At 39.9% G+C, this 25,401-nt stretch overlaps 1 protein-coding gene across 2 annotated transcripts; it reads left to right on the top strand.

The window, feature by feature from the left end:
- Nucleotides 1–246: 246 nt before the first annotated feature.
- On the top strand, nucleotides 247–25,016 carry MDM2 (MDM2 proto-oncogene). Of its 2 annotated transcripts, none has more exons than XM_063447023.1 (11): nucleotides 247–354; nucleotides 7,115–7,196; nucleotides 7,329–7,403; nucleotides 8,311–8,444; nucleotides 8,667–8,716; nucleotides 16,894–16,961; nucleotides 17,700–17,793; nucleotides 18,957–19,117; nucleotides 20,388–20,552; nucleotides 21,729–21,806; nucleotides 22,214–25,016. In XM_063447023.1, the coding sequence occupies exons 1-11, from the start codon at nucleotides 323–325 to the stop codon at nucleotides 22,763–22,765; spliced, it is 1,491 nt and encodes a 496-aa protein (XP_063303093.1). In that variant the 5' UTR covers nucleotides 247–322; the 3' UTR covers nucleotides 22,766–25,016. The 2 variants fall into 2 exon arrangements, with proteins under 2 accessions (XP_063303093.1, XP_063303094.1); XM_063447024.1 differs by lacking the exon at nucleotides 247–354 and adding an exon at nucleotides 6,781–6,883.
- Nucleotides 25,017–25,401: the final 385 nt, after the last annotated feature.

The following is a 25,401-nucleotide window of genomic DNA, read 5'->3' on the forward strand; positions in this document are numbered from 1 at the left end:
GTGATAACGTGCGGCCTGGCGATGTATTTATATTGATAGGTGCAGTTCCCCGAGTTGGCCAGGTGGGGAGCCAGTGATACTGATAGGTGCAGTTACCGAGTTGGCCGGGTGGGGGAGCCAGTGATAACGTGCGGCCTGGCGATGTATTTATATTGATAGGTGCAGTTCCCCGAGTTGGCCAGGTGGGGAGCCAGTGATACTGATAGGTGCAGTTACCGAGTTGGCCGGGTGGGGGAGCCAGTGATAACGTGCGGCCTGGCGATGTGCTCACATTGATGATGTCTCCATTACAGGCGGAATAAAGGATTAGGCGGTTTACAAGATGGAGGAGGATGAGGGCTTCGCTGAACCGAGGTGAGTAGAGAGCTCGCGCTGAGCGACGCAGGAACGAGGGCCAGGATGGACGAGCATGAGGCCCCCAGTCAGAGCGAGGGGGGCCCGAGGTGCTGTGTCTGCATTGGAGGCTTCTATAATATTCCTAGTGATTTGCCCCTGGGGAGAGTGTAAGATGCCCCTGTTACCCCTCTCACCCCTCTCACCGTCTCAGCTCCCCGTTGCCGGGGGCCCCTGTAGTCCATGCTCGGGGCCGGGGTGGTTGTGGTAGTTGTAGTCCATGCTCGGGGCCGGGGTGGTTGTGGTGGTTGTAGTCCATGCTCGGGGCCGGGGTGGTTGTGGTGGTTGTAGTCCATGCTCGGGGCCGGGGTGGTTGTGGTGGTTGTAGTCCATGCTCGGGGCCGGGGTGGTTGTGGTGGTTGTAGTCCATGCTCGGGGCCGGGGTGGTTGTGGTGGTTGTAGTCCATGCTCGGGGCCGGGGTGGTTGTGGTGGTTGTAGTCCATGCTCGGGGCCGGGGTGGTTGTGGTGGTTGTAGTCCATGCTCGGGGCCGGGGTGGTTGTGGTGGTTGTAGTCCATGCTCGGGGCCGGGGTGGTTGTGGTGGTTGTAGTCCATGCTCGGGGCCGGGGTGGTTGTGGTGGTTGTAGTCCATGCTCGGGGCCGGGGTGGTTGTGGTGGTTGTAGTCCATGCTCGGGGCCGGGGTGGTTGTGGTGGTTGTAGTCCATGCTCGGGGCCGGGGTGGTTGTGGTGGTTGTAGTCCATGCTCGGGGCCGGGGTGGTTGTGGTGGTTGTAGTCCATGCTCGGGGCCGGGGTGGTTGTGGTGGTTGTAGTCCATGCTCGGGGCCGGGGTGGTTGTGGTGGTTGTAGTCCATGCTCGGGGCCGGGGTGGTTGTGGGGGTTGTAGTCCATGCTCGGGGCCGGGGTGGTTGTGGTGGTTGTAGTCCATGCTCGGGGCCGGGGTGGTTGTGGTAGTTGTAGCCCATGCTCGGTGCCGGGGTGGTTGTGGTAGTTGTAGTCCATGCTCGGGGCCGGGGCCCCTGTTGGCCCTATAGGTCTATCTGATCTCCTGTAAGGCAGGTTCATGGGGAATGAAGTTGTGCCATCAGGCCCTGGTAATGTGTTCATTCCTAGAATTTACTACACTGTGTTATTATACAAATTGTTACAAAGGTTTTCAGGCCAGGCTCTCTGTGTATTGTGCATATAATACAGGTTATTACAGTACCTTTACTGGATCTCTGTGTATTGTGCATATAATACAGGTTATTACAGTACCTTTACTGGACCTCTGTGTATTGTGCATATAATACAGGTTATTACAGTACCTGTACTGGATCTCTGTGTATTGTGCATATTATACAGGTTATTACAGTACCTGTACTGGATCTCTGTGTATTGTGCATACAGTATAATACAGGATATTACTTTACTGGATCTCTGTGTAATGTGCATATAATACAGGTTATTACAGTACCTGTACTGGATCTCTGTGTATTGTGCATGCAGTATAATACAGGTTATTACAGTCCCTTTACTGGATCTCTGTGTATTGTACATACAGTATAATAAAGGTTATTACAGTACCATTACTGGATCTCTGTGTATTGTGCATACAGTATAATACAGGTTATTACAGTACCTGTACTGGATCTCTGTGTATTGTGCATACAGTATAATACAGGTTATCACAGTACCTTTACTGGATCTCTGTGTATTGTGATTATAATACAGGTTATTACAGTCCCTTTACTGGGTCTCTGTGTATTGTGCATATAATACAGGTTATTACAGTACCTGTACTGGATCTGTGTATTGTGCATACAGTATAATACAGGTTATTACAGTAATTGTACTAGATCTCTGTGTATTGTACATACAGTATAATACAGGTCATTACAGTACAATTACTGGATCTCTGTGTATTGTGCATACAGTATAATACAGGTTATCACAGTACCTTTACTGGATCTGTGTATTGTGCATACAGTATAATACAGGTTATTACAGTAATTGTACTAGATCTCTGTGTATTGTACATACAGTATAATAAAGGTTATTACAGTACCATTACTGGATCTCTGTGTATTGTGCATACAGTATAATACAGGTTATTACAGTACCTTTACTGGATCTCTGTGTATTGTACATTAAGTATAATAAAGGTTATTACAGTACCTTTACTGGATCTCTGTGTATTGTACATACAGTATAATAAAGGTTATTACAGTACCATTACTGGATCTCTGTGTATTGTGCATACAGTATAATACAGGTTATTACAGTACCTTTACTGGATCTCTGTGTATTGTGCATATAATACAGGTTATTGCAGTACCTTTACTGGATCTCTGTGTATTGTGCATATAATACAGGTTATTACAGTACCTTTACTGGATCTCTGTGTATTGTGCATATAATGCAGAGTTTTACAGTACCTTTACTGGATCTCTGTGTATTGTGCATATAATGCAGAGTTTTACAGTACCTTTACTGGATCTCTGTGTATTGTGCATGCAGTATAATGCAGGTTATTACAGTACCTTTACTGGATCTCTGTGTATTGTGCATATAATGCAGAGTTTTACAGTACCATTACTGGATCTCTGTGTATTGTGCATATAATGCAGAGTTTTACAGTACCATTACTGGATCTCTGTGTATTGTGCATATAATACAGGTTATTACAGTACCTTTACTGGATCTCTGTGTATTGTGCATATAATGCAGAGTTTTACAGTACCTTTACTGGATCTCTGTGTATTGTGCATATAATGCAGAGTTTTACAGTACCTTTACTGGATCTCTGTGTATTGTGCATGCAGTATAATACAGGTTATTACAGTACATTTACTGGATCTCTGTGTATTGTGCATGCAGTATAATACAGGTTATTACAGTACATTTACTGGATCTCTGTGTATTGTGCATGCAGTATAATACAGGTTATTACAGTACCTTTACTGGATCTCTGTGTATTGTGCATATAATGCAGAGTTTTACAGTACCATTACTGGATCTCTGTGTATTGTGCATATAATACAGGTTATTACAGTGCCATTACTGGATCTCTGTGTATTGTGCATATAATACAGGTTATTACAGTACATTTACTGGATCTCTGTGTATTGTGCATATAATACAGGTTATTACAGTACCATTACTGGATCTCTGTGTATTGTGCATATAATACAGGTTATTACAGTACATTTACTGGATCTCTGTGTATAGTGCATATAATGCAGAGTTTTACAGTACCTTTACTGGCCAGCTCTCTGTGTATTCTACTTATAGAGTATCACAGTACCTTTACAGGATTATTTAGGCACTGACCTTGCATGCATGTGTTATTTATTTCTACAGTATTATTCACAAAACTCTGAAATGTAGGAAATGAAAGTAGATTTACAAAATTAAGACAAATTTAGTGGATTTTAAGAAATTCATTAGCTCTGCTATAATCTCCACTTGGTTAATTTATTCTACATTTAGTGAATAATGCCCAGTGTTGCTGTGCTTTACTTGTCACACCCCATGAGGGTATTTTTATTTATTTTTTGCATGTTTTGTGCTCCTGCTCCATTTTCTTATTTATAAAACAGATGGGCAACATTAAAAAAAAAATTCCATCGGTTTTTATTCCTTTTTTCGATTTTGATTCCTTTTTTGCTATTTTTTTATTCCTGATTTTACTGTTAATTACGTTTACAAAACATGACATATGTTTAAAGGGACACTATAGTCACCTGAACAACTTTAGCTTAATGAAGCAGTTTTGGTGTATAGAACATGCCCCTGCAGCCTCACTGCTCAATCCTCTGCCATTTAGGAGTTAAATCCCTTTGTTTGTGAACCCTAGTCACACCTCCCTGCATGTGACTTGCACAGCCTTCCATAAACACTTCCTGTAAAGAGAGCCCTATTTAGGCTTTCTTTATTGCAAGTTCTGTTTAATTAAGATTTTCTTATCCCTTGCTATGTTAATAGCTTACTAGACCCTGCAAGAGCCTCCTGTATGTGATTAAAGTTCAATTTAGAGATTGAGATACAATTATTTAAGGTAAATTACATCTGTTTGAAAGTGAAACCAGTTTTTTTCATGTAGGCTCAGTCAATCATAGCCAGGGGAGGTGTGGCTAGGGCTGCATAAACAGAAACAAAGTGATTTAACTCCTAAATGACAGTGAATTGAGCAGTGAAATTGCAAGGGAATGATCTATACACTAAAACTGCTTTATTTAGCTAAAGTAATTTAGGTGACTATAGTGTTCCTTTAATATGACTAGGAGAACACCTTTTGTAATTAAATCCTTTTTTTTTTTTCCTCCGCTTAAAGGAACACTATGGTGTTAGGAACCCCTTTCCCGCGCCCCCTCCCTCTCCATAGTGTCCCTTTAAACTGGGTTATCAGCCAGAACTGGGACACTATAGGCACTCAGACCATTTCATCTCATTGACATGGTCTGGGGACAGTGCCCCTGTCTTCTTAACCCTGCCAATAGATGCGCTTCCAGCATGTTCACAGGGTTTAACTCTGTGAAACAACATTGGACGTCCTCAGGCGGTGTACGAGGACGTTCAGCATCTTCAAAATGCAGATTGGAAAGTAATGCTTTCCTATTGGGAAGGTCTAATGCGCGGAGCCAGTTAGGTTCTCCCGTTACTGTGACGTCGCTGGAATAGGAGACAGAGACAGATCCAGATCCCTTAGCACTGGAATCATGTAAGTGGGGAGGGAAGGGTTATTTAACCCTTTCAAGTAAGGGGGCAGGCAGTTACATTATAGCGTTAGGAATAGTTTTGTTCCTTTAAACGTTACTCCCCTCTGCAGGCCTGAAAGGTTAATGTCACGCTCACCAGGGATACATTTCTGTTTGTAAGGGCTAAATTTTCACTCTCCAATGCCTAGTGTCAAAGGGAGATTTTGTGCCTGCCTGAAAGCAGATATTTGAGTTTTAGGGGGCCTTTGCAAAATGTGATACCTCCATTTAGGTACCAGTGGCCTTGGGGTGCTGTCAAAGGTACCTGAAGCTGCCCTTCACATCCACCACCATGTTCATCAGGGGAGCTCTCTTAATCTCTTGGTGCTTCATCTGTGGTGTACTCACAGAAGCCTCAAAGATGACATTTTGTGATGATAATGCTAGCTAGACCATGCCTGAATCCAACAACCAGCACTTGGACAAAAGTTGGTTATGTTGGAGCTCAGCCCTTTGTTAACATTAGACTTGTCCATAAGACAAAGGAATCCCTACTTTGTTATATGGAATATTTTTATTGCAATTGAAATCTCAATTAAACTCAACTCTGTCAGGATCCGGTGTTTATAAAAATGATATAATTATGGAATACTAAAAAGTAACAGAGCCGCTTTAAACATTGAGGAAACTTGTGGAAAATGTGGCTGAAATATTTACACACAAACTTCCCCGTGTATATTGTACTTTACATTGTGAGAGCAATGTGTTCATCCTTATCGACATTAGCCATGTACTGGATCACTTCCAGTTTCTGTATTGGTGTGACTAGTGGGGGGTTGGGGGAGATAATGAAGGTATATTCTGGAGTATTCCGGGAAGTGAGTAATTCCCAGGTCTTGTGATGGTTTGTTTTACCAGCTCATGGTGAGTCAGTCTGTCTGTCTGGTTACAGTGACACATGGCACAGCTCTGTATTACACCACAGATAGCTCTGCCACAGGGCAGGGTCCCCAGTGAGCTCGGCACTGAGCATGTGCAGTACACATTGGTAAACATCCCCGAGGGCAGGGCACAGCCTGCAGGCAGCCTTCCAGCTAGTGTAGGACTCCTGCTCCCAGGATGCTTTGCCAGCCAATAGGATGTCCAAGCAGCGTGGGAGGAATACTTACTGCTTGATCTTACTTTTAAGAGTGTACATTCGCTCCTGTTGTCCGCTTCTCCCCCCGGATCCCGTATTAACCCTTTAATGACAACTTATTCCCCTATCGTGCATTCCGAGCAAGTGGTCCCTTTATTATGTTAGGACATCGGTGTGTGAATAAATCTCCCGAGACTGAGAAATCACGACACCTCTCATTGACTTATGGCTGCCTGTGTATGATGGGAGTTGTAATGTATCAGAGGGGGTAGTTGAGGGGCGCTTGGTCCTGGTCATATTATAATCCTATAGAATAAATAGATCAAGGATTTATATTCCACACCTGCTGTCTGGTTACAATGTGTCAGCGTAGAACGTTGGTGACAGGTGAGGGTCTTTCTCTGTGGGGGGTTGCAGTGCCCCCTGGCTGCAGGGTGCAGTAGCTGCTGCCTGTGTCCGAGGTGTTCTAGCGGCTACAGGGTGATCCTGTAGAGCCGGCTCAGGCAGATTAGATGAGAGAGAGACAGGTGGTGAGTCAGCTTTACAGCCCGGTCATGCTCAGACATGCACCGTACTTGCTGAGGATCTAGCCTCGACTTGTCTGTCAGCTCTCATTTAAAGGGACTGGGAGCTGCAGAGCTGCACTTTAGGCAGGGAGCTGGGGAAGGCTCCTGGACAAAAGCACTTTATCATATTCTCTGTATTTAGTAAAGGTAAGATATATTGATGCTCAGCTACCCTCCTGTCAGTCTGACATGTCATTTCAGGATGATTTCTTACAGGGAGCTCTTGTTACTTATTATCAATGTTATTTCCAAGTATTTTATGTCTTGGCTTTTATTTGTGATTTGTCTGTATCCTAATACATTTAATGCATGTTTTATAATAATTTTTAACCTAAAAAAAATTGTAAGTTGATTGTAATAAACTGATGTCTGTTACAGGCAAACGTGCAATATGAATATTTCGTCCACTACAGATTGTTTAGAAAGCACTCAGATAATGGCTTCAGAGCAAGAAACATTGGTAAGTGTTATACTGACTTGTTTATCAGTTGACAGACCTGCATGCTTTATTTTTGTTTTTAAGGCCATCTTATGTCACTTTGTTGTCAGGAAAACCACCAGTCATCCTATAATAAATGCATTTTTCCCCTAGGTAAAACCAACACCACTTCTGCTAAAACTATTGAAATCTGCAGGTGCACAAACTGAGATATTTACAATGAAGGAGGTGAGCATTAGTACACATTTTATTAAAATCCTTAGTAATGCAACATACACCAGTGGTTCCCAGCCTGGAGCCCCAGCCCCTTGGGTTCACCAGTTAGTTCCCAAGTGTCAGGACATGTTGGGGGCTCTGATCTGATGAAAGATCTCTTCTGGCGAGCCATCTCAGGTAAGTGCTGTAAGGTAGTGAGCAGTGTTTCCCTTCTCTATTGGCAAATACTATTTTCATTCATCCTCTTCTAATTTGGCATTTGTGTCAGGTCATGAGCAATTGGTACACTATGACATCCCATCATTAACCCACACAGGAGTGTAGAACTGCCCAATGATAAGTTAAAACTTTCACTGCAAATAGCCCACTATTATAAATATCAAGCATGACACCATCTTTCTGAGCCTGAATTGTAGACAATCAGAAGAGAGGCTGAAATCCGAAATAAATGTTGAGGAAAATCTTCAGAAAAGCAGATTGTTTGTTTGAAAAAGCAGGCAGAGCAGTTCAAAAGAATGAGAAGAGAGGTGTGATGGAAGAGGTGCAGAGTGGAAAGAGAGAGGGTCTGCCTTTCGAAAAAGAAAAGATAACCTGTACGTAGAGGTGGAGAGCATGCGAGTGTTGAAAAAGATGTCGAGAGCGATGGACACATATTGGGTAGACAATGTGAGTGAAAGTGAGCACGTGGAAGAACAAAGGGTGGAGAGACAGCCGAGTGAGAGAACAAAGATCGGTGTTACAGATTGTAAGTGCCTGCTTACTGAGAGTAAGAGTCTGAGTCTAAAGTGACCTTTTATCACATGGGCCAATCCATATGTTCTTGAGACCTACTCAGGTTGGGAACCACTGAAATACACATTAATTTCAAAATGTACTGTCTTATTGTAGTTATTGCATTGTTTCCGTACTTGCGCTGTAGGTTATATACCATCTTGGTCAGTACATTAAGGCCAAGCAGTTGTATGACGAGAAGCAACAGCATATTGTCCACTGCTCCAATGATCCTCTAGGAGAACTATTTGGGGTACAAAGCTTTTCTGTAAAAGAACCCAGGTAATTAACATAATGAATGTGTACTATTTAATGTAACTCTATAGTGGGGTGCTTTTCTGTTTTATTTTTGTTTTGTTTTGTTTTTTCTATTGCTCAAATCCGTTTAAACGGTTTTTATGTCTTCTATCAGACTGTCATGATCTGTAAATTGTTAAAATCTTTGATGCTGTGTCTTAGTATTTTAAAAACATTATTTATTTTTTATTTACGTTTTTCCCCTAGGAGGCTGTATGCAATGATTTCTAAGAATCTGATAACCGCAGCTTCACAAGGCAAGTTATTAAGTATTTAATCGGCATTCTCTTATGCTCGGTATTTTTTTATTTTATTTTTTTCCTTTCCTAGAATTGCTAGCACAATAAAACTTATTTTTTTTCATAAAGGAGCCAGGTGTAGTAAAATGTTATCATAGTTTCAAAAAGGATGTAATTATTTGCTTGTAAGTTTTGCTTTCAGCCCTGTTTTTTCTATCCCCCCCCCCCCCCCCCCCCACACAGCTGCAGGGAAAATATTGCTGGTATAGGAATACTGATTTTAGTGTTTCACTCGCTGCATTTGTGGAGTATGTTAACCAGACTTCTGTGGGTATTATGACACAATACTTGATTTTTCATCAAACACTCCTATAAAAACTGTTGTTTTTTCAAAGTTGTTAGCCAGTCTGGAACCCTAAATCTCTGGACCTAAGTGGCTGAGCACCATGAGTTATATTTGGCACCTTTATTTACCAGACCATGTGTATTTGGAGACTGGCACCTCTCCTTGCATGTAAACCAAGTGAAACTTGCAATTATTTTAACAGTATTGGGGCGTGTCCGAAATCCTAACTATAATGGGCTTTAGGATGTACTACTAACATGTCCTTTAGTTGTGGTGTGAGCAGAGTTAAATCCCTGCTCATACCTTGGTATTAATTGATACCGGGGGCTCTCCTTTGTCAACTGGGGCCATTTTTAGTGCCCCCAGAGCTTTTGAGGAAATGCAAGCAGCTCTTTAAATGCGTAACAGTGTAGTATAGCAGAGTTAAAGTGTCTCTGGCACCTTAAACTTGCCTTTCTCCTATTTCATTGTCTCTTCCCATTTTCTTTATTTCTGATCTAGTTCTCTTTAAGACAAAGTGGGGAATACTTTATCTATTTTTTTTCTACACTTGGCAATCTTGACAAAGGGTGGAGCTTAAGGCACGTCACATTTGTTGTGTGTAGGTAAAATACATAAGACAAAGAAGTCCCTACTTTGTCTACTGTTTTTAAAGAGAAATAGATCAGACATTAAGAAAATAAGAATAGATTCTCAAAGAGAAGAGGAAACAATAGAAGAAAGGTGAGCTTAAGGTGACATACCCACTTTAAATTCCTGCATACATCAGAAACTGGTATTAATGGATACCTATGGCTGTTTTTACCCCAGACCGTGTGATGAGCTTTGTGCAGTGCTGGAAGTCAGCGCTCTGTAGAGCCCTTTAAATTTATTCAGCACACACACTGAGAGATTGCACTCAGTCGCTGTTTCTGGGCTGCAGGCTGCTGAAGGGAGACACCCACAGACTTTAAATAGACACAAACCGGGTCTCTCTGCTAGTCCCCAACCGGCTGTAATTGGGGCTGGGCTTTGCCAGCCGCCCTGCACTAATCACAGTGTAATCCTATGAGAAGCAAGTTCAATTCATAATAACATAGAATTCAATGCATTGTGCCAATCAGTATCTCCTCATTGATATGCATTAGATCAGTGCATCTCTACAGGGAGAGCTCTATGGCTTTTACCTGGTAGATGATGCCACAGCTTGCAATAAAAATCTATTGCACTATGGGATTGACCACATGCTTTTTGGGGGGAGGGGGGGGGGTGTTGCAGTCTATTGAGATTAGTGGGAGTGATATTATCAGGAAACAGCTGTTGTGTGCAGCTGCCACCAATAATCCCTCCTCTCTCCCATTACTGACATTCTATGTACTGTTTGGAAATACATGATTCTCTCTCTATTGCTCCTCTTTTCCTATGTTATTAGTATGAGAGGGACTAAATCTTAAAAAATGACAAAATGTGTCCCTGAAAACTTGGTGGATCTGGTAATCTTACAAATAGGTGACGTTTAGTAGAATAGCTATCTCAGACAGGCTGAGATGTATTCCCCTGCGCTTCCTTAAGAGTAAAGGAGCCCTAGGCCTGAACTTGAAAATTAACTTAACAGCAATGTGTAAATTATAAAATGCCAACTCGAGGTTTAGCAGTTGACTTCTCATGGTTTATTATTCGGTCTCCAGAGTTCTAAGTTATGCAAGTTGTAAAATGCGACATACAGTGACATACATGTCCAGGCCTGCCCCAGATTAGTGTGAATTACATTTGGGTGCTCGGGAGACATTCGTAATGTCTACCATTGTGCTTGTGGTTTATTGTGAAGTCTCCAGAACATCACTGTGACTTTATTTTTATTTGTGTTTTCTGCTTCTTTTTGTTCACGGATGGATTGATAAATTGACCTAAACACAGCACATTTACTGCAAGTGTCAATATGAAGTATAGCACTACAACACAGTAATTATTTTACTGATTTCATAGACGTCTCTTGCATTGCTAGTGACCTCCAGTGGCTAACGGAAGATCAAAGTGTCCTATTGTGTATTTGTTTTTGTTATTTGTAAATATGTTATGTTCAAGAAATGAAAGTCTAGTCAGCGAGTTGGCGAACTGCCTGGATTGGAGAATCTTTCAACAAATGTGATGTTTATCAGTCATATTACTGTGCTCACTGGAAAATATAATCTTAACAATCGACATGTTGAAACATCCAATGTCGAACATCATGTGTTCTCTTGTGTATCATGTAAGCTAGCAAATAGTTTATGAGACAACACATGATTATTCAATAAAAGGAATAGTCTGATCATGATAACAACTTTATCAGAATTAAGTGGTTATGGTGTGAAGATGTCCCTAGGTGCCAACTTATCTCAGGGGTTAAACCGTCAATGAACCGTTTAACCCTAAAGTCTTGGTGTACGTTGGCTCTTCCCACAAACTTCGGTTGCAGTCCCAGGCTTGAGTCGGGAAGTGTCAATTAGAACTTCTGCCAAGAGTAATTAACATTTCTGACAGACCAGGAATTGTATGTGCCTGAATTAAAAATAAAAATATACAGTGTGTGTATGTATATATTATATTGCTGACATGTGAATGTATTCAGAATTCGTCAATAGCCTTATTTTCCATTACTATATACATACAACACTGACCCATGCTCAGTATATGTGTATGGTTTATTTAAAATCAGCCCTGGAAAGAATTGAAAGCCCATCTAAGGTTATAGGTTCATGAATAACCTTGGTATTGAATCGTTCAGTCATTTTATGTTTAGATCTGGAGTAATGCAGGCCCCAAGGTAGTTGATGCTGAAAGTACCTCAACACCTTGCTGTAACTTTTGTAGTCCCGGAGCAGCTTTGCATTTTGCCCCCACTGCAGGGATAACCCATTTTGCCATCGCTTAGTCCTATCCTACATATTGGGATTTAAGAACAAACAGATCTGTGTAATCTATCACAAAAATGTCCGGCTAGCAGAAATTCACCCTTAGTGAGTATGATATGGCTTGCTCTGGTGAGGAACTTTTCTAAGGTCTGACTAGTAGCATATGCCTTTAAATTTTAAGTTCAGTGTGTTTATGTATATGTGTCTATTTAGTACATTCAGAAGGTATACAGACCCCTTCATTTCATTTACATTATTTTATCCTACAATTTTGTATGTATGTGTGTGTGTATGTATGTATGTATGTATGTGTGTGTGTATGTATGTGTATATATATATATATATATATATATATATATATATATATATATATATATTTATATACACATATATTTATTATTATTATTTTCTCCCCACATCAGTTACACTCAGCCCATAATTACAAGGTAAAAATCAAACTATTTTCTCAAGGACCACTCTTTTGTTGTCTTGATTGTGTACTTGGAGTCCTTGTTGGAAGGTTAACCTTTGGCCCAGTCTGAGGTTCTGGGTGCTGTGGAGTAGGTTTTCATGAAGGTTATCTCTGTATCTTGCAACATTCCGCAGTCTCTTAACCCTGACCAGTCTGATTGTCCCTGATGCTGAAAACAGCCCTAAACCTGATGCTACCACCTCCATGCCTCACTGTTGGTATTGTATTGCTCGGGTGATAAGTGGTGCCTGATTTTCCCCAGACATGACACTTATTTGAGGCCAAATTACTTCATCTTCGTTCCATCAGAATAGAAAATCTTGTTGTTTCTCACAGTCTAAGAATCCTTTAGGTGCTTTTATTTATTTTTTTTAATTTTCTTTTCTTCAAATTCCAAGTAGGCTTTTATGTCTCTTGCAGCAGGTAGAGACTTCCATCTGGCCAGTCTGCTGTAACTGCAACCGGTTCCCCTATTTACAACTAGAACGTCTTAAAGCATAGAATTTAGCAGGACTAACCGTACAGATATCTTAGCCATAATATTATATAGTTAGAATTCCTCTTTTTACAATATATAAATATTTGAGAATACAATAAAAAAATAGGGAGCAATAGTTTATTTTTTTCTAATTTAATTTAATTTTTTTTAAATATAAATAACTAATAATCCATTATACTTTATAGCAGAGTTTCAGATTAAAGTATATGCTTGCAATATCAGTAAAATATAATAACATACCCTCTTAAACATGTCAACGTCTCAGTCATGATAAAATGGAGCAGCATCTCAAAATTATCTCCTCTGTGCCCCAATATTAATAAGTACACATATTTATACCTTATATTTTCAATCAGGTCATGTTAGGACCTACTTTAACTTGGCAAAGATACAAGGCCATGAACATTAAATCCATTTTAACAAGAGAACATCTTAATCAGTGTGTTGTCATTAACTAGCCATCTTATCCATGTTTAGACTAAAACATAAGGGTACACATGACATGGGAAATTCCCTGACTTGTTACATTAACCTAGGACAAAATGGCGTCCTAAAGTCTGAACACCATATTTACTGAATATGGGTGAGAGGTCATTTATTAAAAAAACCTTGTATGAAAGACAATATGTTCCATTTCTAACAACTTGTTAGTTTGCAAAATCTCTTAAAGACAAAGTACTCAGTTTAAGAGAAAAGTTTCATGCTAAAAAAATCTATTCAGACTTTTAACACAGTTAAATTCCAATCATAGTGTAGAAATATCTCCGAAATCATCCAGAAAAATGGAATTCAAGTAATGTAGCAAAAGATGTTTGTGTGATCTACACTGCTCAAAAAAATAAAGGGAACACTTAAAACAACACAATGTAATTCCAAGTCAATCACATTTATGTGAAATCAAACTGTCCACTTAGGAAGCAACACTGAGTGACAATCAATTTCACATGCTGTTGTGCAAATGGGATAGACAACAGGTGGAAATTATAGGCAATTGTTAAGACACACCCAATAAAGGAGTGGTTCTGCAGGTGGTGACCATAGACCACTTCTCAGTTTCTATGCTTCCTGGCTGATGTTTTGGTCACTTTTGAATGCTAGTGGTGCTTTCACTCTAGTGGTAGCATGAGACAGAGTCTACAACCCACACAAGTGGCTCAGGTAGTGCAGCTCATCCAGGATGGCACATCAATGCGAGCAGTGGCAAGAAGGTTTGCTGTGTGTGTCAGCGTAGTGTCCAGAGCATGGAGGCGCAACCAGGAAACAGGCCAGTACATCAGGAGACGTGGAGGAGACCGTAGGAGGGCAACAACCCAGCAGCAGAACCGCTACCTCCACCTTTTTGCAAGGAGGGGCACTGCAAAATGACCTCCAGCAGGCCATAAATGTGCATGTGTCTGCTCAAACGGTCAGAAACAGACTCCATGAGGGTGGTATGAGGGCCCGACGTCAACAGATGGGAGTTGTGCTTACAACCCAACACCATGCAGGGCATTTGCCAGAGAACACCAAGATTGGCAAATTCGCCACTGGCGCCCTGTGCTCTTCATAGATGAAAGCAGGTTCACACTGAGCACATGTGACAGACGTGACAGAGTCTGGAGACGCTGTGGAGAAAGCTCTGCTGCCTGCAACATCCTCCAGCATGACCGGTTTGGCAGTGGGTCAGTAATGGTGTGGGGTGGCATTTCTTTGGAGGGCCGCACAGCCCTCCATGTGCTCGTCATAGGTAGCTGACTGCCATTAGGTACCGAGATAAGATCCTCAGAACCCTTGTGAGACCATATGCTAGTGCGGTTGGCCCTGGGTTTCTCCTAATGCAAGACAATGCTAGACCTCATGTGGCTGGAGTGTGCAGTTCCTGCAAGACGAAGGCATTGATGCTATGGACTGGCCCGCCCGTCCCCCAGACCTGAATCCAATTGAGCACATCTGGGACATCATGTCTCGCTCCATCCACCAACGTCATGTTGCACCACAAACTGTCCAGGAGTTGGCAGATGCTTAAGTCCAGGTCTGGGAGGAGATCCATCCGCGACCTCATCAGGAGCATGCACAGGCGTTGTAGGGAGGTCATACAGGCACGTGGAGGCCACACACACACTACTGAGCCTCATTTTGGCTTGTTTTAAGGACATTACATCAAAGTTGGATCAGCCTGTAGTGTGTTTTTCCACTTTATTTTTTAGTGTGACTTCAAATCCAAACTAAACTAATTTTTAAGGAATCTGTGTTTTGCTTTATTATGGAATATTTAGTGTAGATAGGAAATAAAGGTGATGGTACACATTTCATTTTTTTTTTTCTATCTTATATTACACTACTTGATGGCTATACACCAGATAAATTGCCTTTCTGCCAAAAAATACCATGAATGAAACACTCAAATAATAATAATAATAATGGAGCATGGTTCAGTGTCTCATATGTAGACTGTCTTCTAAATAGCTTCTATTAACCCTCATATAAAACTGTGTAATTACAACAATAAATTAAATGAAAAACCTAGTTACAAACAGAGTACAAACTGGGCTCTCAGTGGTCACACCTGGGGGTCATTAAAGGCTACCCCTCAATATAAAGTCAACCCTCAGTAGGATCTTTACTTTTAGATTTATTTAGTCAGGACACAGAGCAAAACTGCAAATAGTGCAAACCAAAAATGCCTCTGAATCACAAAGGATACTGGACAAGCAAGTAGGTATCCAGTAGTAATATAAATAATAGAAGCATAAAAAGTCCCCATCAATGGGGACTACGATGCATGCGAATACTGTTATAGCATTAGTGACAAAGTTCCTACTTCCAAATTAGTGATATGGAGTCCACTCATGTTTAGATGGAATTTATTAATTGAATTATTAAATGAGTGCATGAGCTCTCTCAGCCGATGCAGTTTGGCCAAATATGATTGAAATTTAAAATACCTTATGCCCAAATTAACTTTCCGACCTGGATTAAATTGTGGATTCAGATTGATCGGTTCCTTAGGCACAGGATAAAACGCATTTGATTTGTTCATAACAACTGAAACACATTTGTGTACAAGAAAACAGTTTGACTATTCATATCGAGATCGCACCAGGGAAGTCTCTGCAAAATAACCAATATAGGGGTTATATTGCATTGACTGTCCCTTTTTAAGTACAGTAGCTCATCGGATTTGTGAGAGATAATTAAAATCTTAAGTAAGTTCCCTTTAATCCCATTGCAGTTATAAATCTCCCTTGTTTTGGGGTAATTTGTGAGTTGGATTATGCTTTAAGTATTATATGCACACATTATATTGCCCCCACTCCTTTATTTCAGTGCGTTGCACACAAAAGTAGTTTTCCTTAAACTTGGAGAAATGGTAAAGGTGTCCTTCACTATTGGAATTAACATGTTTACTTACCATCCAAAAAGATAACTTGGGATTTGTATCAAGCCTAATAATATAGCATCACATACCTTCTACATAGGTTGTTTGTTATTTTTAAAATAAAGCTTGATAAAGATAATTTTGCGGTTGGTAACTAAAGACCAATTGTACATCTACTTGCGTATCGAATCCTGTCGGTGTGCTGTGTTACAAAGATTTTAAGAGAAGCTTGTTAAAAACTTATTTATCTGATTGCTGCTGTATACGTACATTCCTTTAACTTTATAGCAGCACTGTCACACCGGTCGTACCTTTCTCCTATTGTTTCCACTTCTCTTTCTCTCTCAAGCTCCTCCTTGTGTCAAAGAAAGTCAAGAGTAGGAAAAATACATACAATAAATTAGTCCCTACTTTGTCTTATGTTTTAAAGAAAGCTAGATCAGAAAAGAACATATTCTGAGAGTGGAAGAGAAATAGGAGAAAAGGAAGCTTGGTGTGAAAGTGCTGCTTTATTTCCTGTCTCTCAAAGTGTAAATCAGATAATTACAGCTACAATATGTCAGATGTTTACAGTTTTATCAGAGGATTTTTTTGATGCAGCTGTTTATGGCATTATGAATTAACTTGCGTTCTTTTTTTTCCTCCAGACTTTTCTGAATCTATATCACGTGAAAAGGAAGCATGCAGTGTCTCACACAAGCTTAATACACAAAAGGTATGAGTATTGTTATTATGATTTTTTTTGGGGGGGGGGGGGGGAGGGGGGTGGGCTATTGAAGCCACTTTCTCTAGTCATCAAATATAACCAATATGAAGAAACCATTTAAAAATTAATAATCACAAACAGGCTGCTTCTTGCATTGAAGGGACACTATAAGCACTGTATGTGCTTCATGCTATGGAAGTAGGTATAGTATCTGGTGGCCCCTGGCACAATTTTTTTCATTCAACGTTAAACCGTTTTTGATGGTTTAATGCTAAACGAGAGTCCTTGGCAGCCCATCCACTCTGTACTGCTAGAGCTAATGAGGAAGCAGTAGACTAAGCAGCAATGATTTTCTATCACAGCTGCTCATTGCTGGTATGACAAAAGAAGTGTGCAATCTCTGCCTTTGACATATCTCCAATGGGACCATGCTGTGGTTGGCCAGGAACATTTATTCATTGTTGGACTGCTGGAAAACGGGAGTAGAGGGACCGTACCCGGGGACTGCAGGCACTTTAGCCAGTTCAATTAGATGAAAGGGTATAGTGTCCTTTTAAGAAATCAAAATATGAACATATTCTGTTTTGCTCCTTTTTTTTTTATTATTTCATGTTAAGAAATTTCACTTCAGTTTTGGCACCATTAGTTTTAGTGTTGAAGCCAAGTTCAAAATATATTTTCTTACTTACACTAATGGAAAATTAAAACAGATACGCTGTTATTGAAATATTTATTTTTGATACACAGGAATTTACACAAGGTATACAAGAAAAACTAACATCTCCTGCATCTACAACAAGATCGAGTAGCTCATCTCAGCGAAAAATCAACAGTGAAACAGGTAGTTATTCAATTTCATGTTATGTTTGTGCATGGGAAGTTAATGTGATAATGAGTCTACAGTGTAGAGGTTCTGAAGAAACCATGTGTATTGTCACTTTTTTTTATTTTTAATCAATTGTGATGCGGATCTGGCGAGGTGAGTATGGGGCCGAGGGGTGGGGTTGCAAGGGACTTTGATTTTTGTTATGATGTCTGGACATCTTTAAGCCCATGCCGTTCAAGACATAATGACCGTTCTTAACGACGGCAAGAGGTTAAAGTGCAAGGGCTCAAAATGTTTACTCACCACTGGTGAGGAAATATAATCTCTGCTGCAGCCTCTGGTTACCAGACTTTAGCATCAGAGTTCCAGCTAGATGCTAACCCAGGTCAACTGGACTTATTCTGGTACACCAAGGCAATGCTAACCATTGACTTGCACAGTAGTGATGGTTGACTTCTCATGAGGATTTCCTATGTCAAGACAATGTAAAATGCTAAGTAGCTGTCCTTCTATATACTAACTCAAGTATAGTGTGGTGCCTCTGCACTCTCACAATATATCAGTGATGATGGACCCTCCAGGTAGTAATAAAGATTCATAAATTAGCACTTGTGTGACAATTTGCTATAGTGAAATACCAAAAAACACAACCTCTTTGTTCATACACACACAGCTCTCCAATCGACTCATTTTTGACACTGCATACAGGCACACATCCCTGCATTCACACAAGCTGCATCAAACAAAATGGCATTTGCGGTGTTTGTGGTAGAAAGTAGCCTTTATGCTTGGCTACTAAGCTTGCCAAATAAACTTCACATATTGGGGAAATTTATTAAGACAAAAATGGGTGATTTTTTTGGTGCAAAGAGACATTCTTTATCCATGGTGATTGCTTCTTATTTAGCATTTTGCCCTAGAATAGTATTTGTTTTTTCCATTGATAAATCTGCCTCGTAAGGTTCTGCTCTACCTGAAATATTAGTTTGGCAGAAGCATCTTGTTTACACTAGTTTGTGTTCCAATAGTATTTATTATACTTGTTAAAAGCCATACGACTTTGTACGAGTCAGGTTTTTTATTTTTCTTTAGGTGCGTCAACTGCAATATGGTCTTTTAATTGCCTGTATGAGACTTTAAATAAGTAATGTCAACACAATATTTTGTATTTTGTATAGAAGAGAATTTTGGAAACGATTCACCTACTGATCAACAAAGAAGGCGGCATAAATCCGATAGTATTTCACTAACATTTGATGAAAGTCTTTCGTGGTGGGTGATAAGCGGTTTACGCTGCGATAGAAATAATAGTGAATCCACAGATACTTCCTCTACTCCTGTAAGTAAAAGCTGGAACAGTACATGTTTAATGCACTAATTGTGTAATTATGAAAAATGTTTTTGAATACGGAATCTGAGAGCTCTTCTTGTGGGTCTTACGTGACATGCAAGAACTATGTGTTTGTCTGCCAAAAAATATGGAGAAATGCAAACCAAGTACTTAAAAATGTAGTGCGTTTTTCTCACTGAAGAAATGACCTCTCAAATCATTCTATAGCAGGTGTCTGTTGCGTGATGTGAGCCTTCCTTTGTAGATCCCTGTGAAATTTCTGAGTTTAATAACAAATTTGATTAATTTATGGGATAGTCATAAGGCTATCCTAGCTATAAGATAAGGCCAGGGACTAATGAAAGTATTTAAGTATTTTTGAAAATTGGGCAGACTAGATGGGCTGAATGGTTCTGATCTGCCGTCACATTCTATGTAATTTGCTCAAATTCTAATTCCATTCTAAATTAAGAATGCACATCAGTGGCCGCTCCTAGACTGTCAGGTTTGCATTGCTTTTTTTAGCAAGTTTAGCAGACTTGGCTGATTTGCAGGGCCAACCAGTCTGCAAAATACGTATGGGATGGAATGAAGTATTGCGCATTAGGTCTCCTCGGCCGGTGGGCGGGATCAGTCTTGCCCACTGGCCGATGGAAGCTCAGGGAGGAGCGTCGCGGGGGAGGAGACAGCGGCGAGGGACATCGCCGCTGCCTTGGGTAAGTGACTGAAGGGGTTTTCACCCCTTCAGTAACTGGGGATTGGTGGGTGGGAGGGAGAGGGACCCTCCAGTGCCAGGAAAACGGATCGTTTGCCTGGCACTGGAGTTTCCCTTTAAGTTCCCAATGCTATTTGTAATGTAATTTTTTATATACATAATATTGACTTGCTGCTTTTTCTTTCTGTTTCAACAAGGATTTGCAGTTATTGCATATTATATTTATATAATATATGTATTCTGTAGCTGATTTCAAATGCTACTTTTTTGTGCAGTTTGCAGGGCAAGTGTTTCATTCGTTTCATTCAATGTTCTACATCAGGGGTGGCCAAAGGTAGATCCACAGATGTTGTAGAACTACACCTCCCATGATGTTTTGCCAGCCTTAAGAATATCTAACTTTGGCCTCCCCTGCTCTACATCATTGCTACCAGTTGGCAAATTTCCTTCAGGTAATGTAGATCTTGCATGCCTTACTGCAGGACATTTGTTGATGTTGTGCTTGGGAGGTAATGTAAATATACCGTATGTGTGTTCAATAATGGTTTGTTTTTCTTCAATTAGGCAATTGATATACCACCTGCAAGTGAAAACTCTGAATATTTGGACTCTGATTCTGACCAATTCAGTGTTGAGTTTGAGGTTGAGTCTATATACTCGGATGATTACAGTCCTAGTGGAGATGAAAATGGACTTACAGATGAAGGTGATGATGACATGAATGATGAGGTATGATACAGCAGGTTCTGGATAATTTCATGTTCTGTATGAAGTGATTGCAGTATGTTTTACCTGAATAATAATTTATTCTACTCGTCATTCATGTCACAGTTGTCATGTGATGGCATGGTAATTATAGATCCAGTATAAATAAAAAGCCAGCCAACAGCCTGAGTTATCAGCAGCCAAAAAAACTCTCCACAAAACCTATAAAAATACTTAGAGAATCTTCACTCTCAATGCAGCTGTTTTGGGGGGCAGCAGTCACTGGGCATCTTCTTACCTTGAACTGTTTTCCGACTCTTTAATACCAGTTAGTTCTCTGGGTACCTGTTTGCACTGCCTCCTGGTCTTGCCGGTTGTCAGCACCGCTGATGGGATATGATTATCAGTTCCTTTAGTTAGGATCTCACTAGCTCATATTTCAACTGAAAGAAATGGGCTGTGTGGATTCCAGAACACAAAGTAATCAAGGAAGGCTGGGGTGTGGCCTTCCCTCATTCTGTAGAGGGACATTAAAGGCACCCAAACCACTTAATTTCAATAAATTGGTATGTTTGCTATGCCTCCCTCATTTATTCCCTACAGTGTAAACAATATTTAGTGTCACACTGACGGCCATTTCTGCTGAAGCACCTCTAGTGGCGAAGTAAAACTCTGCTATTTCTATCAGATGGTCTCTGATATTGGTGTTCCTTAAACCACTGTACTGAGGTAGCTGATGGGTTATTATACCAGGAGAAGCCAAACCGTGTTCCTCCTTCATCCTGAAGCAGTGAAGTATAATACTAAAAGATGGACAAGGCGGAAGAAATCTTCAGCACCATCAAGATATGGACTGTGATGATCTGAAAGTTTACAAAAGCATGTATATGTTCAGTGTTTGTCACATGATTCCGTGTCCTCATTCCTTCACTAGCAGTATATCCATTGGTTCTGTTCATGTCATGTCAGTGGAAGCACTTGTGGCTTGTTTGATCACCTGGGAGCTGATTCCAATTGTTTCCTGTAGAGAACCCAAAGCTCAGTGTATCTTAAGTAATTTCTTGTGTGTTCTTTTGTTTTTAAATTGGTGTCCAGTAAGGAAGCTGATCACTGTGCACCAATATTGTAAATTAACTGACACCCTTTATTGTATTGTTTATTGCTTTAGACAGCTTAATCATTTTGTTTTCTCTAACTTAGGTTTACCAAGTGACAATATATCAGGCTGAAGATAGCAACACTGACTCTTTCGATGAAGATACTGAAATTTCAGAAGCTGTAAGTAAAAGATTTTTGTTTAACGTCCAAACTATTCTTCTAATATCTTTAATAGTGCCCTTGTGGTAATTATGATTATCTGTGCTGTGTGTGCCTTTTCCACACCGTTCCCTTTCTGTTAGGTTCCATACCACAAAATATTTTGTCTGGTTAGCATGGGTTCCTACTTGGTACTATAAAGATGTACTGTAAGAAAGCCAGCAGCTGTATTCCAATAGTTTTGATATTTGGATGCTGAAATAACACATGAGATACACAAATAAAATATTTTGAAATTTGCTTGTGTATAAGTATGCTAGTGTATGCGTGTAGATATGTGTCGCATATTTCACCATTGTGTGTGTAAAAAATCTAATGCAAAAACAAGGAGAACAGGGATATAAATTAATTGTATTTATTTATTTCAGGATTACTGGAAGTGCCTAAAATGCAACGAGGTTAATCCTCCTCTTCCCAGTCATTGCCCCAGATGCTGGTCTCTCCGTAAGGATTGGCTTCCTGATCAAAATAAAAACCAAGATCAAATCTTGAAGAGGAAAACTATGGCAGGAACTGAAGAAAATGAAGGCTTTGATGTTCCTGACTGTAAAAAGGCAAAACTTTCAGGCTCTCTGGACTCAAGTGTTGGGAAACTGGAGGACGAAGGCATACAAAGTTCAGAATCGCAGGAAGCGGAGGACTTTTCTCAGCCATCCACGTCTGGCAGCATAGCGTCTTGCAGTCAAGAGGAATCCAAGGATGGTGAACGCGATGAAAGTGCGGAGTCAACACTTCCTTTATCAAGCGCCGAGCCATGTGTTATTTGTCAGACGAGACCCAAAAATGGCTGCATTATTCATGGAAGAACGGGCCATCTAATGGCATGCTTTTCTTGTGCAAGAAAGCTCAAAAGAAGAAACAAACCATGTCCAGTGTGCAGGCAACCAATTCAGATGATTGTGTTAACCTACTTCAGCTAGAAACCATTTGCCGACAGGACACTTTATACAGGAATTAAGGACAAATCTGCATATACAAAGTGTGTGTGTGCGTGTATATGTCTGTCTGTCTATTTTGCTACAACCCTACACACTGTTTTGTTTTATATTCACTGTATACAGGGCCCACAGTTAAACGTCATTACTGAAAATAGGACCCATTTGTGAATATTTAGCAAAAAGGTAAAATATAATCTGAGTTTTGCGCTATCACCTTTTTCATTCTGTCAATATGCACAGTGTATGAAGTGACAATACACTGAGGTGATTTTTAAGCTGCACTGGTTTATATTTTTGGATTTTAGCACATGTATCTCCCTTTTTATTGTTTGTATTTTTGCGCGTGTGTGTATATGTGTATATATTTTTAACTTATGGAAGATTACAAAAGTTATATTTGGCAAATGCAATGTTTGGACCTATGTTGTGTGTGGCACTTTAAATGGCTTTTCAAAAATTTGGAATACCGGATGATTGTTGGAACCTTAATGTACATACTTTTTTCACAGGTGGTGGAATCACACACAGGCCCAACTGAGCGAGCTATAGTTCCAATTGTTGTACATTGTATCAGAGAAACATGTTTCTTTATCTTTTTTTTTTTTTTTTTTTCTTTTATTCTTTTTATTTTCCTAATTTGCAGTAGAAATTTAATGAAATGAATTGAAGATGAGAGAAAATGTAGGAACTATGCTTAATTTGTCCAGTTAACTGTACATCTTTAATGAATATCCAATAAAAATAATATTTTGAGGATAAAGGCAATAATTTGGAGGAAGTTCTTTTTTAACAGATTCAGTGCTAAGCATTCTTTGTTGTAGCTTTACCAGCTAAGCTTTTCTCGAACTACAACTACATACTGGCCTCCCCTTGTATTTTAGGAGGGTTTAGTTTCATTTGCACCTCCTTTTGGCACAGATCCATTTTCACTGAGCTCCATAAATATTATTGCTACTGCAGTCGAACATGAGCGTAGTGACAGAAGGTAATCTGAAGCTCTGATTTTACTACATTGTTTCTTTCCACCGCTAGATAGTTGGATATTCCACCCACCATATTCATTAAAATCTTCAGGTCACTCGTATAAAGGGTTGTACCGGTCAAAGATGTGTATCATTCTTGGGGAGTAAATGTTTAATAGTTTCTAAATCCTGACAGAATATTGTGATTTTCAGATTTATTTTTTTCCAGGCATCTTAAGTTCCACCTTTTTGCAAAAGAAACATTTATTTGCTTTATCACCGAACTCTTGTTGGTGGTCATATTGAGCGTATTCACAAATCTATTATATAAGGAAAGTAAATTTCAGGCTTAAATTGAATAGTTGGGGAGTTTTTCAGGCCTGTCTATTTGGGCCAAAGTTTGCAATGACTTTGTCATTCCCCTTTAGTGAACAATCTCTATATATTCATATTCTTCTTTGATTTTCTAGAGTGCATATCTGTTCATCAAATATGAACAGACATGTCACTGACAATATAACAATTTCAGAACATATATTTATCAACATTAATCTGTCATTTTAGCCTTCTACATATGTCATTTAAAAGCTTGAATAAAGTGAAATTATGTCCTTAACAAATATATTGCATTGCCCATTAACCTGGTATTTGCTTCAGATTCACATTTTTCTCAATCTTTAGTTGAAGTTTTGCAATATTTATTTGCTACGCTTACTATGTAATGTGTTGCTCCAAGGTTTGGAGGCGTTATACTATATAACTGGAGTGAAAGTATTTGTTGTGTGCACTTCATAATGTATGTTTGTTTTTACTTGTATGTGTTGATAGTCATAAACGTTACCGTGCTTGTTTTCTACATGTCGGTTTGCCTTGATGGGTAGTGTGTCTCCTATGCAGATTATAATCTTTCAGTGCCTTATCGTAACCATTCCTGAAGACCCATTGGTTGCACCTGTTGATGGACTCAGTCTGGATACGGAAATGTCCTCTTAACACTTTTACGGATCGAATTACAGCTCCATGTGCCAATTACACTCCTTAAAAGACCTTTCTCTGATACTAAAATATGTGCCGTAGCTACCTCTGTTCCAGTTTGCATCCTTGTAATATGAAATGTGTCCTGTCTGGTAACAATGCAACTTATTTTACAAATTTCAATGTATTTACAAAATGTATGTAAACTGCTTATCACTCTCATTGTATTGTGCTCTTTTTTCTGTTTTTGTTTTTTTTTGCGTATGTGTAACAAGTATTCTATATTTTTTGGAAAATGCCACCTTAAGGTTTATTCTTATCAAACTTTCGTGCTACAGTTTTCCTTCTTATTACTCATTTTCAGTGGCTGTGTAGAAGTAGAGGCATGTATAGAAACATACAGGAGTACCTTTGATGTTTTTGTGTGTGTGTTTGTTATATACAATATATATATAATATACAGACACTCTTCATTTACCGACCGGGTTCCGTTCCTACGACCCGGTCGTAGAACAAATTGGTCGGTAAGTGAGGAGTTAAGGGATTCCCTGCTCTGGTGCGTTCGCCTGTGTTTGGGGAAACTTCCCCGATCATAGACGAATGCACCAGACCAGGGAACCCCTCTAATCTATGTTCGTGGAAATTTCCCTGAACGTAGATTAGACGGTTTCCCTGCTCTTG

Source organism: Pelobates fuscus, chromosome 3 (genome assembly GCF_036172605.1).
Source record: "Pelobates fuscus isolate aPelFus1 chromosome 3, aPelFus1.pri, whole genome shotgun sequence".
Classification (NCBI taxonomy): Eukaryota; Metazoa; Chordata; class Amphibia; order Anura; family Pelobatidae; genus Pelobates; species Pelobates fuscus.